Source organism: Falco peregrinus, chromosome 6 (genome assembly GCF_023634155.1).
Source record: "Falco peregrinus isolate bFalPer1 chromosome 6, bFalPer1.pri, whole genome shotgun sequence".
Classification (NCBI taxonomy): Eukaryota; Metazoa; Chordata; class Aves; order Falconiformes; family Falconidae; genus Falco; species Falco peregrinus.
The window spans coordinates 73,870,329-73,888,396 of record NC_073726.1 but is presented as its reverse complement, the minus strand read 5'-3'; the positions used below and the strand labels follow the sequence as shown (position 1 = coordinate 73,888,396).

At 38.8% G+C, this 18,068-nt stretch overlaps 1 protein-coding gene across 1 annotated transcript in view; it reads right to left on the bottom strand.

Moving 5' to 3' along the window:
• Positions 1-1,102: 1,102 nt before the first annotated feature.
• The window catches only part of PDE3A (phosphodiesterase 3A), a 264,082-nt gene continuing 247,116 nt past the window's right edge, over positions 1,103-18,068 (bottom strand). Inside the window, 2 exon segments of the mRNA XM_055808211.1 lie at positions 1,103-11,064; positions 14,534-14,774. Coding sequence (XP_055664186.1) covers positions 10,817-11,064; positions 14,534-14,774 — 489 coding nt within the window. The 3' untranslated portion in view covers positions 1,103-10,816.

Here is an 18,068-nt window from a genome sequence, read left to right as displayed (position 1 = left end):
CAGTGGGTAGCTGTGAATCTTTGGATCAAATAATTCCACGCTATGGAATTAGTAAGTGGGACAGACCAGCTGCTGGCTTATAAGTATAACCGTACTTTGGTTTCATACTGGCAATGATCCCAAGCAATATCTTCTTAATCACTGCCTGCTGCAAATTTCCTTACATTTTTGCCATTCAGAATTTACGTCAGAGGATGAATAAACTGGTGGGACTTCAAAACTGGCAGCCAGATATGCAACTGATGCTTTTCCATATTTTGAAATCTGTTAATTTTTAAGTTATAGGAAAAGAGGCTTTGAATACACAGCTGATCCAGATAATTTGTTTGCAGCCATTTCAAGTGAGTTGGCTAAAGAGCTCTCCAGATCTTTGATGAAAGTAGGTAATAAAAGTTAAAAAATGGGGAAAATTTTTGACAGCTGTAAGGTACTTTTTAAAAAATCCTAAAGAGTGAGCAAAGAAAGTAGCTAGATGTCAACCCGGGCCCACATGACAGAGTGGCAAAATCTTTCACTGAAGAATGATGGTATACTTACCAGTCAAATTGCAAGAAAATTGATTTCACGTGCTGATGTCCCACTTTAATGGATTACTTCTGTGATTAATAAGGAAAACACTGTTAAGGTAACACATTTCATTTTCTCTGGAAGCATTAGTCACTCTGCATTACTATGGTTGAATAGTGCCACGTAATATAGACCACATTCAATCAGTATGGTCCATATTAATTGGATTGGAAAGTATACAGATGATGGATGTTGAAACACTCATCATCATTAAAGAAGGATGTTTATAATGAGGCCTTCCACAGATTGTCTGAGTCACACAGCATTTAACATGGAGTTTACTAGTGATCTAAAATAAAGTGCAGAATTCTGCTGGTAAATGCTGCAGGTAATCGGATACCAATAAACGTGAGCATGGGTCATTCACACATACCAACTGGGGCTGGCAGATAAAATGGTAATTCAATATATACCAGCTTTACTGGATTTGAATCATAGTTTGAAGAGCCTACAGGTCATTTGCAGTCTGGTGCTTAAATTGAAAGCTGGGCACTGAAAGCAAATTTGTTCAATAAAGGAAAAAAGAAACACTGCAAACAGGATACCACAGAATTATATTTATGTTGTACATTTGTCTTCACATTGCAACATCCACATTGTTCATTTTGTGACAAGTATTTCTAATAATTCTGAATACATATTTACTGTATAATACATTTTACCAAGAGGCACTTCCAGTAATTCTGGCAAAAAGGAGCTTCATTATAGTGTCTAACTTACAAAACAGTAAAAATAAATAATGTTTATCTAAAAGATTTTTTTTCCTGTACAGAATCTATTTTGTACAAAACATTTATCAGCCATTAACTAAATCACTTAACAAATACTTGTGAAGAGAATATATTAAGTATTGCTACATGTATCGAGTGCAAGATACTAGTGAATGGAAAAGAATTACTCTGTTTATGAAAATCACCTAAAAATACAAGGCCTTGTTCCTGAAGTGTTTAGAAAGGAGAAGCTTGATTACAACAATATTGACAATATATAAATATAAATTAACATATGTAGTACTTAGTGAAAAGAACACTGTGTTAAAAACTGGTGTGTACAAATCCTAAACAAGATGGCACTTTTCTGCGTTGCCACTTTGGCTGGCAGTTGTTTTTTAAAATATTGCTTCAAAGAATTATAAAGGTACACAAAACCCTTTTCAAATAGAGCCATATAAAATTACATTCCCCCACCCTTTCTCTCAGCTTCTGAAGTGAAAAAAATAAAGGAGGGATTAAATTTGAAGTACACAGATGATTTGAGGAAACATGCTACTACAGCTGAGTCTAAATGAGCGTCATAAAATAATTCTGTCTGAGGCACACTTCCCTGAGGTCCCAGGCCAGGAGTGAAACCTCACAGGATAGGATGCAAAGCGACCAAATTCCTCGGTGCTTGCTGAAGTAAAAAAACTTTGACTGGCATTTTGTGAATTTGAACATACAAAATCTGTATGATTTGGCCCCAAAATCTGGTGGGGGAGTCAAGTGCTTCAATTATATTGACGCATCCAAAATTTTCATTCAGAAAGGGTTTTGATCTTGCTTGATACATTTCTTGGTTACTTTCACCAAAATGGGATTATTTTTTTTTAAAATCATATCTTGTATGCATAATACATACTTGCATATTGTTACCCAGATGGCCAAAACGTACTGGAAAACAATTATTTTTGGAAGGTACTAGTTCCACAACTGGAAGCAAAGGTTACAAAATGTGTTTCTGTTGGAAAATGTCCCAGATGTTTTTCTATCAAAAGCACTAAAAAGAAAAAAAAACTGCCACCCATCAGTGAAAATGTTAATTTGTTAAACAAACAGAAGCTACAGTATGAATCACATCTTTTTGAAAAGTGAACTTAAATTACTTTCCATCATGCAAACTTCTTATATCGATTACTCAAGAAAAGATGACTTTAGAAAATTGATGACCCAATGTATTCTGACATGGTTGAAATATTAAAAATATCATCAACACCACATAGCAGTTATTAACACTGTCTTTGATCTTTTAGGATACCGTCCGCAGTAGTGTATTAAGGTTTACAAATATCTAAAAATGAAAATTTTGCATTCAAATACAGAATTTCATCATGTGTCAGAATCAGACAGGAATTTTGAAAAGGAAAGATAGCTTTAACAGAAAACGGCCTTTCTACCTACAGTAGTATGTACACATGGCAGACCCCTACCTTTTTCTCTCTGATCAGATTACAGACCTTGTTTTCCTTCTTTTTATGAAAGCGTGGGTGCAAAACGACCAGGGTCAGTAGAGAAAAAAAACCACCTCATCAACAAACCCCCCCAAACTCTTATCTCCTTTAAATAAATATTTAAAAGCAAAGAGCAATTGCTAACTCACATTAATTGTTTGTTACTGTTCACTGTGGTAAAGGAAGACGGCATTGAAAACCAGAGCATCGAAGCCGCTGCCTTGGGGCTATCGCTGTGAGCAAACCATGGCGAGGCGGGTATGGAGTTGGACTGCATTACTCTAAGGTATTTCTCCAGCTACTTTGGCAACACCCCTCCGAAATTTGGCACTTATTCTTTACCTCCCACCTGTTCCTCCCCCCATGCGGTGCCACTGGGACTCCATGCCATTTGCAGGCCAATGGTGCAAGCCCAGCTCCCTCTGTGAGCTGGAGGAAAAGCAAGCTAACACATGCCTGCCTTGCCAGGGCCACAGCACACGCTGTTTTGCTTATTTGATCTGACTTCTATGTTTTTTTAATCAGGACAAGAGAATTCAGTCATAAAAGGATACACGGTCCGCAGCTGTGGCAAAATCCTTTACACCTGCTCTTATGCTTTCATAGGGACAGAAAACAGAAATATTTGGGTTTCTCCATCTAATTCACTGCTGGGATACACCACATTCCACCTGCAGATTTCAGTGGTGCTCCTTGTTGCACGCAGTTCCTATATGCCACCCACAGAAGAACAAGTCTCATCTGTTGTTTCATTTCCACACCTCGGACATATGACAAGCATGGCTTTGTAAGTAAGAAACAACTAGCATGGACTAGACAACTAAAAAGCTCAACTGAAATACTTTTTTTTTTTTTTTTTTACCTCCTCTAGCACCATGCAAAATTTTCTTTAATGGGGGAGAATAAAACACTTCAGTCAAAAAATCTTCCTGGTTTCTTATATCCCTCAGCACAACGGACCACAGCCAAGGACACTTGGTTTTACCTGAACTCATCGCCTTCCAGAAAAAATAGTCTTACATGTACAAGCACTTGGGGAAATCTTTGCATACACCTCAAGTGACGTCGGCAAGCTTTCAAACTGCACAATGCTTATTGTTGTTTCAGATTTATCAAAAAAATATTGTTAACTAGCTCGAGCTTTTTCCCCCTTTTGTCATTGTGAAAATGGACTCTGCAGAAATACACCCACAGACTTCTGCCTGCAGGCTCCCAAGGAGCTTGTATCGTCCTAAGAATTCAGGTGGGTGCTCACACAGGTGACATCTGCATCCTGTGAGGAGGCACGATGTATTTTTCATCAAGAGAACACCTGCCTGCCAGGAAAATCCCATTAATGGCCTCTGAATAAATCATAATTTGGATGTAAATGGAGGATAACTCTTGCAGTGCTCCCTCCAACACTGGGATTCAATAACTACCACAGCAGGAGCTAAAACCCTGCTTTGATTTACCTCCAGAGGAATGTTGTTTTGCTAGATGAAAGTGATGAAATTCAAAGAAAGATTTGTCATACTAAGTTGCTCTCAAAAGTACTGGTGCTATGTTGCTCTAATTCAAAGTTTGAATCCAATAATAGTTTTTTGCTAGCTCTTCCAATGTTGCTTAAGACAGCTGTCACCTAATTTCAATTATTGCCCCAACTATTCAAAAATAGTTGAACATGCAGTTTCTTCAGGAAGCCTAGACACTCTTATTTGTTGATTTACCTAAAAATACTGGGGGGAAAAAAATTCCTCCACCCTAGTTAATGGGAACAACTAACTTCCCTTTAACGCTGCCACCATTTTGACTCATGCCGAACATCAAACAGTAATTAAAACCCCAGAAACTCCATGGTTACTTTATTTCAGTGGGATTACATTTGATTTTGAAAGAAAAGGAAAATTAAGTGTGTTGCATAACGTCTGTTTCATACTGGAATACAATTTCCTTTTCTCTTTCCTATGGATTGTCAGTTTGACTTTCTCCCTGTATGTCTACAACCCCATCAACTTGAGGAGTAATTACACCAGCGCTGTGCTGCCAGCTGAGGAATACACAAGTGTTCAGGCCAACATCCAGGCCTAAGACTGGAAAGAGCAGGCTTCACACCTGCCTTCCAGCCGTGGTGCCTGCAACAGACCTGGGAGAGGCACATTCTCTGCTCTGGGCATGTGCCCCAATCTAATCTTCCACCCATGAGAGGCTGTGGGATGCTCAAGAAATTCTCATACACATCCTTAAATCAAAACCTTTCTTCCTTAAACACGTAATGATGGAACATCTTAACTGTAACAGTACTTGCAAAAGTAACAGCAAATATTATACTTTTTTATAAATTACAGATTTTCCAACAGTCAAAAGCCTCTTCAGAGAAAGAAAAGCTACAGACTGTCACTGCTGCCTTCCCAACCTATTGAACACTATGTCTACCAGATGGCTCAGCTCTAGAATGAACCACATCACATCTGCATTGCCTCTCCCACACTTGAATCAGCTGCTGCATCTCCCTTGGGTTATTTGCTGGTCATGAATCTTGTGCCTTCTCTGGATCGCAGCCCCAGGCCTTGGGTTGGCTGGGCTGCCCAGGCTCACGCTGACCGACACATCTCACCATGCCTATGGAGTCAGTGAGAGGGTGGACTCAGACCCACAACAATCTTCATCAACAGCAAAGCCATCCCCAGCACAGGATCACATCACACAGAGCAAGCAGGATGTGCCAGGTAACTAATGAGACTTTGCACTAACACATCATTAACACCTGGGACCAATCATAAACATTTCGCTGCATTATACTTATGGCAAAATTTTCAAAAGTGCCTAAGATTTGTTTGAAAACTGTCAAAATTCTCCAAGATCCCAAGTCCCACTCAAAGCTGGTACTGCTCAGGCTGCCAAGTAACCCAAACTGACAGCTACCCCACACCTACTCAGCTCACAGCTCAGCAGCATGGGCACGGCACTGGGTGCAAACACACCCAGACTGGGACACAGGCTGGGCAGTCCTCATGGGCTATACCCCTGACTGATGCTCAGTTTGGCAAGGTCCTTGGCTTCTCCACACTACATTCTACTTTCTGGGGAATTTCTGAAGTAAGAAAGAAAGACAGGGCCATGATTTCAGAAAAAAAATGGTATCTAAAAAGCAGACAGAAATTCAGAACTTTCTAATGAAAACAAATGAACTTAATGTCCAGTATGGAGAGCACAAAAAGGAAGTTGGGTACAGAATTTCCTTAGATGACAAATGGTACTTTTAGAAGCATCTATCTGAACATTTACAGACTTAACTTCCTTCCAAATTCAGACCATCGGTATCTTAAGAACTTCTAACAGGAGTATGCTAAGGGTAAAAGACCCAAACACATCCACTCAAAAGGTCCTGAGCAATCACGATCTTGGATTAACTTGATAATGATGCAGAGAGACATTCACACATGATGTCAGGGTGCAAACTGTTGAACAACTACCCTTGCATTGCTAACAAATGCATTCTGAAATTACATCTGCCCTGGGAACCATTTGCTGCCAGAATGTGACTGTCACTTGCTACGAGAGCCAGCACCCTGCACAAGGTCCCAGGGGAGGCCACTGGTGACACAACCATTTCTCCAGCTTTCTGTAAAGCTTTCACTCATAGAGGAAGGCAGTTCAAAATGCTGCCAAAAGCATCATAGGATCCCTTTCTCCTAGCAGATTCTTGCAACTCACTTCTCATGCATGTCTTGCCACATTGCATTGAACACCGTCTTTCTGCTGGAGGAGGCAGATGATTTTCAGAGATGAGTGTCAACATACTCTGTACATTAGCTCACAACAAATCAAGAAAATGCCAGATTCCCTCAGGAATTAGAGCATAAATAGTAAACTGTGGCTCTTTAAACATGGAAATTATTACTTCTAGACAAAAGCATTTTTGGGGTTCTTGGAAAAAGAAAAAAAGTAATAAAATAGTTTGGGGCTTTCACACTCTCTATTTCCATGTGTCCCTTCCACAACACAAGGATAATGTCAGAAGTTATATCCTACTGTAAATGGCACGTGACTATCAAGCAAACAGGGAATATGGGGACAGAAGGGTTTATGTGTGATTACTGTACGATGGGCAGAGTGCTTTTCTCACTGTACTGGGAGCTGCAACCCCCCCGTTTAAGGGGACCGCAAACATCTCCCAGACTAGAAGGGAACAAGATCACTCACCAAGTGTCATTACATGGAGAAAACTAAATATCCAATCAGAAAAAATAGTCCAATCTTTCTCTTCCTGTTTTTGAAGAACTGGAAACTAAAATATGTGATTTTTTTGTTACTGCAAAACACTGTTTAAATGGGGCTTGCTTTCTCCAGTATCTAACAAGCCTATTTACATATATATACCAGAAACCCATATCAACATTGTAAACATCCCACCTGAAATCTTGAGCACTTTGCTGATAGAATACAATTATTTTCCTTTTTCTTTTCTTACTTCCCCCCCCCCCCGCCCCCCGCCAAGATATTGCATAGGCTGTGGTTTATTTGGGGGTTGCAGCACCAAAGGACTGCACAAAGTGTAAAACCATCAAGATCTAGCCTCCAAAAGGTTACTGCAATTGCTGGTCAAAGGTTTTGCCTCCTTTGGACTAGAAACTATTAGAAAACCTGCTAAAAATAACCTGCTTCACATTATCTACTAAAAAAACCCAAAGCAAAAATGGTATTCATGCGTTTGATATAAAATATCTCTGCTATTTTTTGTGTTACATTTAAGCCAACCTGGGAAATTTCCTGATCATTGCCTGCCAGAAATGCACTGCAAAGACTGAGAAGTCAGATTCATAAGGAGCTGACACCTGCAGAGACTGGATTCCATTAATAACTGGAATGAAAAAAAAGTCACCTCCTACCAAGTTCATAACTGCCAGCTACTTTAGCTTCTTCAGTGGTATCCCTTCTAGTTTGGATAAAAGCAATGATTATTCTGATTTTAAGCCTGTCAGCAATTCCTTCACTGTAAAAGGCTTGAGTTACTCAAACCGTACTCACAAACTGGCTTGTGTAGCAACATAGTAACAATTTGTGACAGCTGCATTGCCAATATAGAAAGAAATCTTCATAAATTAGAAGCTGACACTGATTTTACCTAATGGCAATCAAAAATGATGAGTAAAAAAATATAACAATTAAATTTTAGCACATTTTTAGGATAGTTTTTCTTAGTTCGACCCTGTGTATGCCTGCTTTGACGAGTATGTAGAATTCCACTCACAGGATTTTGCCTTATTTTTGAATGCCTCTTTGTAATTTTACTGACTGGGCACCCACCAACACTTTCTGCAATAACTTCTTTTTTTCTTCTTCTAGCAAAGGCAATACAAAAATCAATATAAAACATCCAGTCCCTGTGTTCATGCACTGAAAATAGAGAAGAAAGTGCTGGGAGATGTGACATTTTAAAGCATCTCTGTAAGTTTAATTTTTAAAGGACAGAATGAGGCATAATAAACTCTTCTCATACTATAAGGTATGCATATCACTTGTACAAGAGAACCCCAAATAAAACGATTAATCAAAGTGACAGAAGAGGTGTGAAAACAGTGCAAGCTGGAATTGGTGGAGACTTGCTGAGATCTTGAAGCCATCTTTTTTTTTGTTTGAATGAATTCTGCTATATCCTTTCCCTTTAAAATAATAGTGCAATTTGCATCTTCAATTTTCTGATTTCACTGAAAAACACTACTAAATATATCTGCCGATAACAGCAGTCAGAGCCATACCCTAGAGTCACTCTTTTGAAAGGCAAACAGTTTCTCTACTGATAAGAATAGCATGGGATGGTAACAAGCAAATACAAACTGTAAGAAACTGAAATCCTGTTTTGAGCAAAAGCTCACTTTAAAAGAAATGCAAAGCAAAAAGAAACTCTGAAGTGATAACACATACACTGATTGCCTTTGATAGAGAATATTTTCCAATGTTTTGGAGAGGTATTAATAGGATCATGAATATGGTGAAAGTGTAACAATAGCAAAAAGTGATGAATGCAATGTCATAAATTTAACACAAATTCTGCCTTTCACAACCATTCTTACTCATACAAGCAATCCTCTTCTTGGCAAGGGGCTGCAGGATCAAAATATAAAAAGCCTATGTAGTCAAACAATTTTTGAGAAATAGTGAACTTTATATACATAATTCTTTTTGGGGAACAAAACTCTAAATTGTGTGGTACTGCTTGGTGCTGCCAGTCCCAAAGAGCATTAATATTTTAAAGCCTTGATCCTGTAGACCACTGGCTTCCCAGAAGGGTCTATACAAATTACTCAAGACTTTATTTGTTGGGTTTGGAAATGGCTACACTGTATAAAAAGGTTTTTGTATTTATTTTTTAAAAAATTAGCTTTACAAAAAAACCTTTCCCTTTTTTTCTTTTTCTTTTTTTTTTTCTTAAAGATATCATTATCTACAGGAACCCATAAAAATTTTTCCATATTTACATCCAGATAGCTAATCATTGACAAATATAATATTGTGAAATAAAATATTGAAAGTGAATATTCAACCTTTTAAATAGACATTTGGCTCACAGCATAAACAACAGAGATAACAAATAAACAGAACAACAACAACAAAAAAGATCTGCTTTTCTTACAGGCCTTATCTTTTCCTTTCTCTTAAAAATAAAAAAAAAAAGAAGAAAAAAGAAAAAAAGTATACAGGTGGGATCAAACACACTGCTTCTAAGCAGAATGCCAGGAACAAACCGCTCCTATCCAGCACCTCGCACTGAAAAACCAAGTTCTCTGAAGCTCATATGAGTGGTTGCTGAGACATACGAGTGTCCGACCGATGCAGGACTGGCACCCGTCCCCCACGCTGCTCCTAATGCATCATTTGCCTTTAATTCTGAGGAAGGGCACGGCCCACACTCTCCTCTTCTTTTGCTCTCAAGAGATATAGTTTAGCTTTGTTCTTAGATTATACATTTGGCCACTGATGCATGGAGGCATAAGGTAATGGAGGAAGATGACAGTATGCTTCTAGTTTCTGAGTATGTACACATATTTGCTCTATACTCTTTCCTGCCCAAACACACACGCCACCCCACGCAGCCATTCACGCACTCACAAGTATACAGATGGCCAGGTCCTCTCAAGGGGAACAGACCAGCATGCCACACAGTCCCTCATAAATCCCATTGAGAAATAAATTTCTTGGCATATCCCTTTCACCAGCAGTCTGGGAAGTGCCGAGGAGGAGGAAGAGGAGGAAGAGAATGAGGTGGAGGAGCCCATACAGCCAGATGGGGCCAGGTCAGCATCCCAGGCCACTCCGGCCCCTGCTGAAAGGCTGCTGCCTGCAGCTGGAGTGCAAACTGGGACTTGGAGGGCTATGGGGAATGCAAAGCTCCTCAAAATGGTCTCCGATCCCCTTGTGGGCACAAATTCTCTAAAATTCAGGCCTTCTGTTTGTTGTCGTGTATGGGGACGTGCTACAGCTAGTGTAATAAGAACTCAAACTATGCTATATGACATTACACCCAGTCACACTTGAAAACATTCCCTCACACACACATATATGTTGGCAGGATATATCAGCATTCATATAAAGCTTTGGAACTTTATCCCTCAGCATTAAGAGCAAAAGCTACTTAACTGGTACCTTACTGGTAACTGCAAATGTGCTTTAGAAGCAGCATTTCCTTAGATAACTTTCTTCTGTAAATATCACAGTGACCATAATATATCATTAAATGCATTTTGCTGAAGTGCGCAGCCAATAACCCTGGCTATATCTATATATATATATATAGATATATATATATTTATTTATATAATTCCACCCACCCCCCAAACCTCTTTAAAGAAACTCTGTAAAAGCCGGTGTTGCAGTGTGAAAGCTTCCTTGAGCATAGGAGTTTAAACAATGTACCTCACCATAAAAAGGAAAGAGAAACAAATTAAACAGCTGTAGGCGCATTATCCCGTACTTCTACAGTGTTGTGTCTAAATGCTGTGCTGGCTTGAGAAAGAGTCTGTGCACGAGTCAATCTGTCTTAAAATACTGCTGTAAATATTGTCATTGGTTTGGTTCTACAGTTGTGTTCTCCTCTTCATCGCTCTTGGGCTTCCCTTTCTCCTCCTCCTCTTCCCTGATGGCCTGGATTTGTTCTGAAGATTGGTGCAGCGTGGATTGCTCTGCGCCTTGCTTCTCTGTCCCGGCTAACCTCTCTTCATCCTCAATTACTTTCTTCCACATTTTATGGTTCTGAAGCAGGTGCTGAGTTATCTGACAGTAGATTTTCCTTCTCTTGAATTTTTTCTTTCCTGTAAAATACCATGTGACATTAAAGTACTGTTTTCTGTGAGAGAAGAAGGAAAAGGGACTGAAGATGTAAGAAACAGACAGGGTGTACTATGACATATAGGAACTGCACTGCACCAACAGTAAACCCACAAACTTAAACTTAAAATTCAGAAAGCTATGCCTCTTCAGACCTCTGGGTTTCCTGCACAGTTTGAGACCCAGATTTGTCATGTCATAGGCTGCATGCTGTCCCTGACTATGCAGCTCACAGAGACATCTACTGCTTCAGTGATTATGCATAAAGCATGTTGCTGAGCTGTTTCTGCTCGTTATTTTAATATCAAGTACTTAAAGACTCTGATCAGCCTACTCCATAACTCACACATTAAATTCTGACACCCGCCCTACAATACATCCTTGCTGATTCCCCTAGCGAAAATTTTCTGATTTTGTTTTCTTCACATTTTACCTCTGATCTGAGCTATAGAAGGATAACGAATGAGCAAGTGTTAGTAACCTAAGGAGGGACCCATTCCTACGTTCCCTTTTAAAAGTCAGAGTTTTACAGCTCCATCATTGCAGTGGAGATGACCTTAAAGCCTTTGCACAACATTGCTTCAGCAACAGAGTCTGACCACTGAAGAAGCAGTCATATAGCCAAATACTATCGGGGAGCTTGCTTGTCTTTGGTTTTGAAGGATCACTCCCTGCTGTTAGTCTGTAAAATGTTTTTGCCACTGGCAGTTCTTATGGCTCCTGACACAGCTGCAGTACAAGCATTTTGCTGTCTGAAGGGTTTTGTTTGTTTTTTTTTGTTTTTTTTTTTTTTCTGTCAGTATAGTCTGTCCAACACAGATTGTTAACTCCTTAACAGTACAAAGCTTAAAAATTTTCCCTGATCATTAACAGTGGCAATGGCAGTTACATAACTAAAATAATATCCCCTCCAAAGACAACTGCAATTTCTTTTTTAAAGATGGTGACGTAGAGGAATTTTTTGTACCAAATAAATTTGTGTGGATTAGTATTTGCAGGTTGCCTAAAGTATGTCTGTGTAAGGATCCAAAACGTTTAGCCCTTGAAGCTTTTGAACTGGAAACAAAGAGCTTTTCACTCAGTACAGACCAAATCCAACTCAATCCTTCATTAGAAAGCCCTTGGATCCCTGTAGGAAACCTTCAGGTTTAGCACTAATAAGAAGCCCCTACCCTGCCAATACTGCAGCAGGACATTCTCTCCTGGGTTTCCCGGGTGACCCCGCATCTTGCTGGCCTCTGCAGACAGCAGCAAGTTCTTGCTGTGGTGTTAAAATTTGCCTGAATCACTAAAGACTGAGCCTGTTTAATTCTTATACTTGCATCAGAACTTTGGGGGAATTGCATGCTCCTGTAGAACAACAAAAATTATTTTAACATTTTGTAACTCTTAAATTTACATCAAATGCCTTAGTGAATTATCAGGACCTAGGTGAAGTGTTTTCTGCTACAATTATATTTCCACCTGCCTAAAAGGCTTTTCCAGAAAAAGATCTTCACCAACATCTACACAACTCTTTGTATCTATGCATCTGACATCTCAACATTTTAGTTTCATTGAGAAAGGTTAGAACATCCAATATACTGTCGATCATAGGTATAAATTTCTAATGACCTGTAAGACCCCTATGTCAACATAAAAGATGCTGTATATTCCTCATTCAGATCCATGTGGTCACAGAGAATTTAGGGAACTGGAAGAAAACAGTTTGTAACATGTTGGTGTGACCGAGAAGATGAGCATCCCACATTGGATAAGAAGGAAGTGGGAAGAATTTTTTTGGATATTTCAATACTTGTGCTACATTAATTCTTAAGGGTTTGAAATAGGTAAAGAATCTAAAAGCACCAGGTTGAATAATAAAGTAGTGTCATGGAGTAGAATGTGAGAAAGAAAATAGAAGAAAACTAAAAAATTGGGCTGTATTTATATGATAAGGGTTAATAATGATATGTGCTTTTAACCTGAAAGCAGCATTGTTGGACTTGGCTAGCAGTGATACAGAGGACAAGTGAATAGAGAAATGAGAAGAAAGGAAACTAAGGATTTCAAGGTAAGGTTAGACACTCCAGTGAATAAATGAGAACATTCTTCATCTTTCTTTTTAATACAGCAATATCAGTTTCAGGCTTTGGGGTCTATGTTGGCTACCAATCACATATGCTTTCCCCTGGTAGGCAATTCCATAAATGCCACTCTGCCACAGAAACATGTGGCTCTGCCTGCTGTTACAGAGCTGATAGATCGTGAGGTACTAAAATAAACCTTAAAATATGTTTGTGTGTGTGAACAACAGCAGTGATTTCTTAAATACAAACTGTATACCCCTGGATCTTATTAGAGATAAAAGGTCAATTCTGCAACATCAGGAGACGCAGATTTTAGTTTCATGTCTTTATGTGACTTACTACAACCACCAAATCTGTCTGCTTCTCAGCTTCCCCAACAGAAAATAGGGCTGATACTCAGTAGGGCATGAAAGTGTGTGGGAAAGATCAGAAAATGTGAGGCTGTTAAGAGAAAAAGCTATGTATCAGTATTTCACTAGCACACTTAAGGCTGATGCTTTCTAGAAGGATTAGATATAGGTGAGTGACAGAAAGATGACTCAGAGGGAGGAAATAAAAGAACAGTAGTTGGAAGTTCAGAGAGGGAAGGAACATGAAAGAGAGGAAAAGGTAATGCATGTAGGTCTAAACTGGTAAAAGAAACAGGTCTACAGCTGCAGCCTCTTCTCTTAAAAATCACTTCCAACAAGTTTCTGAGATCCCCTTTCAAAGTACAAAGTTTTCCTCTCAGTATGACGAATGTTGGCACTGTTGCTCTTCTGGAGGAGAGGCAGAAGACTATCAGCTTTAGTTACTGATTAGCCAGAAGGACCAATTGACACAGTTCCCAGCACACAACATCAATGCTCAGTGCCAATTTTCTCCTCAGTCTTCTCTCACATTACCTTGAAGAGATTTGCATTAAAATACTTTCATTGCTAAAAGCTCTTTTACTGTATCAGCGTCTCAGAGCCTCATTCTATTATTCCTGTACAGCATGCTAACTCATGGAAATGATGAGTGTTTTCCTCAACAATCTTCTCCCAACCGTCCTCTCTTCAACCGAAATTGTTGCAGTCTACTACCATCAGTGTTGAAACAGTCTAAAAACCCCTCATGCACAGACAGGTGATCCACCACCAGAAACCTCACCTGAAGGTAGAAATGAGTAGCAGATGTGAGCAGCGATGTGTATCAGTCCTGAAACCATGGAGTGTGTCCATTACCAATGTAACTGGCTACATGCTAGCTACACCAAGGACAGCACTGAACTACTGTAACTCTGGAGAGGCCCATGTTGAACCTGACCAGCTCACAGTCTCTATGCTTTTACAATATGGCTTCTTATGTTTTGGTCACAATATGGAAGTCGCTCTGTTGAAGAAGGTAAGTGTGAACAACTTACTGGATTCAGCATTTTCACAAGTTTCCATTTCTGCTGTTTCTTCCTCATCGTGCTCATCAGTGTCTCCTGATTCATCACTATCTTCTATCCATTTTCCTGGCATCAGCCCTGCTGAGTCATAGGAGTTACATAGTGGTCCCACAATGTGAGTGATGAACGATTCCTGGAGGTGTGCCAGCTGAGGAGCAGAACGATCCATGAAAGGACTGATTGGTAAGCCGAGGCTAGCCTCTTCATCACCCTGGTGATGAAAAATAGTGGTAATTTCTCTAAAGTAAATGCAACAAAACCATGTTGTGAAAAGAAGAAATACACATCAAACCAATTAAAAATTATGAAAGAAAAATAGTTAAACTCTAATGCAACTTCCATTGCATGCCAGCATGACATCACTATAGTGCATCACGTTAAATGGTTAATCGAAGTTACAGCTCTTTTCTTGTAAGAGGACCCAATACCGATAGTGTGAATTTAATAAGGGTGTTAGTTGGTAATTGTGCAAAAGGATGCCCGCCACCCCCATCCTGTACTTTACACTGTGAATGTGAAAATCTGAAAATTATAATTTTATTTCTTCATATTATTTTCAAAAAATCCCTTCTGATCTTGTAATTGTTAGCTCACAACAACCTTGTAGTCAGCCACCTGTTTGCAAGGAACAAGACTGAACTTCTACAAGCAAAGACTATCTTACTAAAGGTTTTCTTAATAATTTTGTCATTACTATGCATAACAAAGAGGTTCTCTTGGCTTTGGGTCACAAGTATTTGTTTCCTGGGACCATTAGAATGATCCCTATGAAAGCAGGTGTTACTGAGAAGCAGTAAACCTTTCCCAAAAAACTTTTTGCTACCTTTTTTTTTTAGAGAGACAGGGCAGAGGGGAGATATAGGAAGCCCTTCCTCACTCCTCTCATGATGTAAAAGAAAGTAGAACTTTCTTGCAAAACCAGGTCTGATATACTCATCTCTATCACAGCAAATCTTCTGATGATATCAATGAATTTTCAGCTGAGTAGACATGTCAAGACTGCATGCCACCTCCCCAAGAAAAAGTCTAGCCCCCCTAATCAAGCCTGATATGCAAATTAATGTTTTCATACAATACAGAAATATATATTTGAGAATATAGAGTAGAATTTGGAGACACATTTTCAATTTCCATTACATTACAGATTGCCCAAATTTATCTCCTTGTAACGTAAAGACAACATATCTGGTCGACACCCTGCTGGTATCTGAGAAGACCAATGAATGAGAGTTAAATTTTGAAGCATGCACAACAAATGTTTCATTCCCTTGTTTTTTTTTTTTTTTTTTTTTGTTACTTTTATAATAACCCACCCTGAAATGTTACGTCCAATCATTAAAAGCAAAAAATTAGTGTTAACAAAACACTGAAACATGCCATCCATTCCTGAAATAGCAAGTGAATTAAGAAGAGGTGGCAGCTTGCTTTTCTTTACAGTAACATATCTGAGATTTCCTGGATGTGAGCTGACAGCAGTGGGAAGAAAGCTGACTGTTGAAATGTTTACAAGTTCTTTTTTCATGTTCTGTTAAAACATGATTTATTATGTGAACCGTCTTGTGGTGCATTTTTTTGATTCTTTTTAATATGTCTAACCCGTCCTCAAATAAGCATGCTGAGCATGTGGAGGGGAGAAAAGGAAACATACTGTAACAATATGACACAGGATTTTGAATGTTTCTATGCAACATGCTTTTAATAAGGAGTTTTTATTTATATGGGAGTTAAATTCTTCAAAGGGATTGGTGTTATTAAAGGAAATTCAAGAAAGATATTATTTTTACAACGTAGGCTGAATGCAGATATTTATGCTTTTTGATAAGTTCTAGGAAAATTCAAACTTCCCATAAGATTCTCCTTTTCAGAAATGAGAAAATGAAGACTTTTCCCTCTCAGAAAAAATCCAATGATCAGAAGTATGGTGAAGATGTTTGATACACCTCTCATGGCATATTACATTAAAGAAAACCAGATTTCAACCTAGGTTAAATAAATTGGGAATGTAGCTTATTCTCCTTAATGCCAAAAGCAAGTCCTAGGAAGAAAACATTCTGTTTTCAATCCTGTCAGCATCCTGTCAGCATGGCAACTCATGCTATGCAAAAAAACACCCAAAGTGGAAACCCACTGGGATGTATTGATTTCTCAGTACAGTGAATACACACCTTCTACTAAAACAAAAAGAAACTCAACCCCCCCTAATATCTTACTGACTACCTGACCACTTGGAAATTCCAAACCAAGAGTTTAAATAGATTTGCCCACAATCCCCATGCCAAAAGGAATGCCATTAACTAAGATAACATATGTGTTATTCTGAATCAAATTTTGCAGATGATAAATTGCAAACATATTTTTTTAAATTACAGGTTTATAAGAAAGTTAATCTCCTAAAGTCCTTTGGAGCAGCTTTCAAGCACATGAAAACATTAGTAGCACACCTTTCTGACTGATGGAAAATAACCCTAGATTCCTACTGTGGAACAGATAACTCAGTATCCTCTCACTTGTGTTCCTCTCAAGCTTGATTCAGAGCTAACCATCCAACACTCTGACAATATTAATGTGCTGGAGCACTTACTGCCCTCTGACATTAGATCTGTTAGATCAAAAGAAAGATCTGATTAACAGGTTTTGTCTGAATGCAGTAGTCACCCACATAAACTATGATCATCACCAGAATTATGTAAAGTACAATTTGTCAGGAGAGTTGTAAGTAAAACAGACTAATATGAAGAAAAGCATTTCCTGGAAGAAAAATTGGGAGATGAAGGTTGACCATTGTTGTTATAGAACTCACTCTCTTTAACAAAAAATGAGAAGAAAAATAGAACCAACTACACAGGTAATATATGTAAGGGTCATCGTTCTTTTTTACTCTCATGAGATCTGAAATAAATGAAGTAGCTTCAGGTCAATGTCTGAATTTTGTTCCTTTTCCTGTTTCTTTATATACTTCAGAAGGCAGTAGCAGCAGAAAATCCTGGTTTTTTTCCAGACTGTAAGTACAGTAAATTTAAAGGAAGATGAAAAGGTTTTAAAAGGGATTAGTTTGTGACTTCAGGATAATGCACACCCTCCCTGAGAAGACTGTGGCGTGTCTGGTTCAGTGATTTAGACTGCTTGCTTCCTCTCAAAAAGACAGGATGTGGAGTTTAGTCTAACCAGCACATTCAAAATGTGTTCCCACTCAGGAAACAGAGGAATAGTGTGGGAACAGCCCTGTGCCTTGCACTCGGCAGGGCTAAATAGGTTATAATGAGAAAAGTTCAATTAAAGGCTCCTTTAGACCTAGCAGGAGAGGACCAGTGCCTGGCTGTACTCCCAGGTCTTTGTAAATCAATCTGTGTCTGTCCTCCTTCCTTGTGCTACCATCAGCTAAGCCTTGAACAATTAGTACAGTTGTACTGACAAGCCTTCTAAAAGCTGAAAATGTTGTCTTAAAAAATAAAGTATGAGTTCAGGATCAACGTATAGGGAGCAGATATGGTTAGTCTGTGATAAA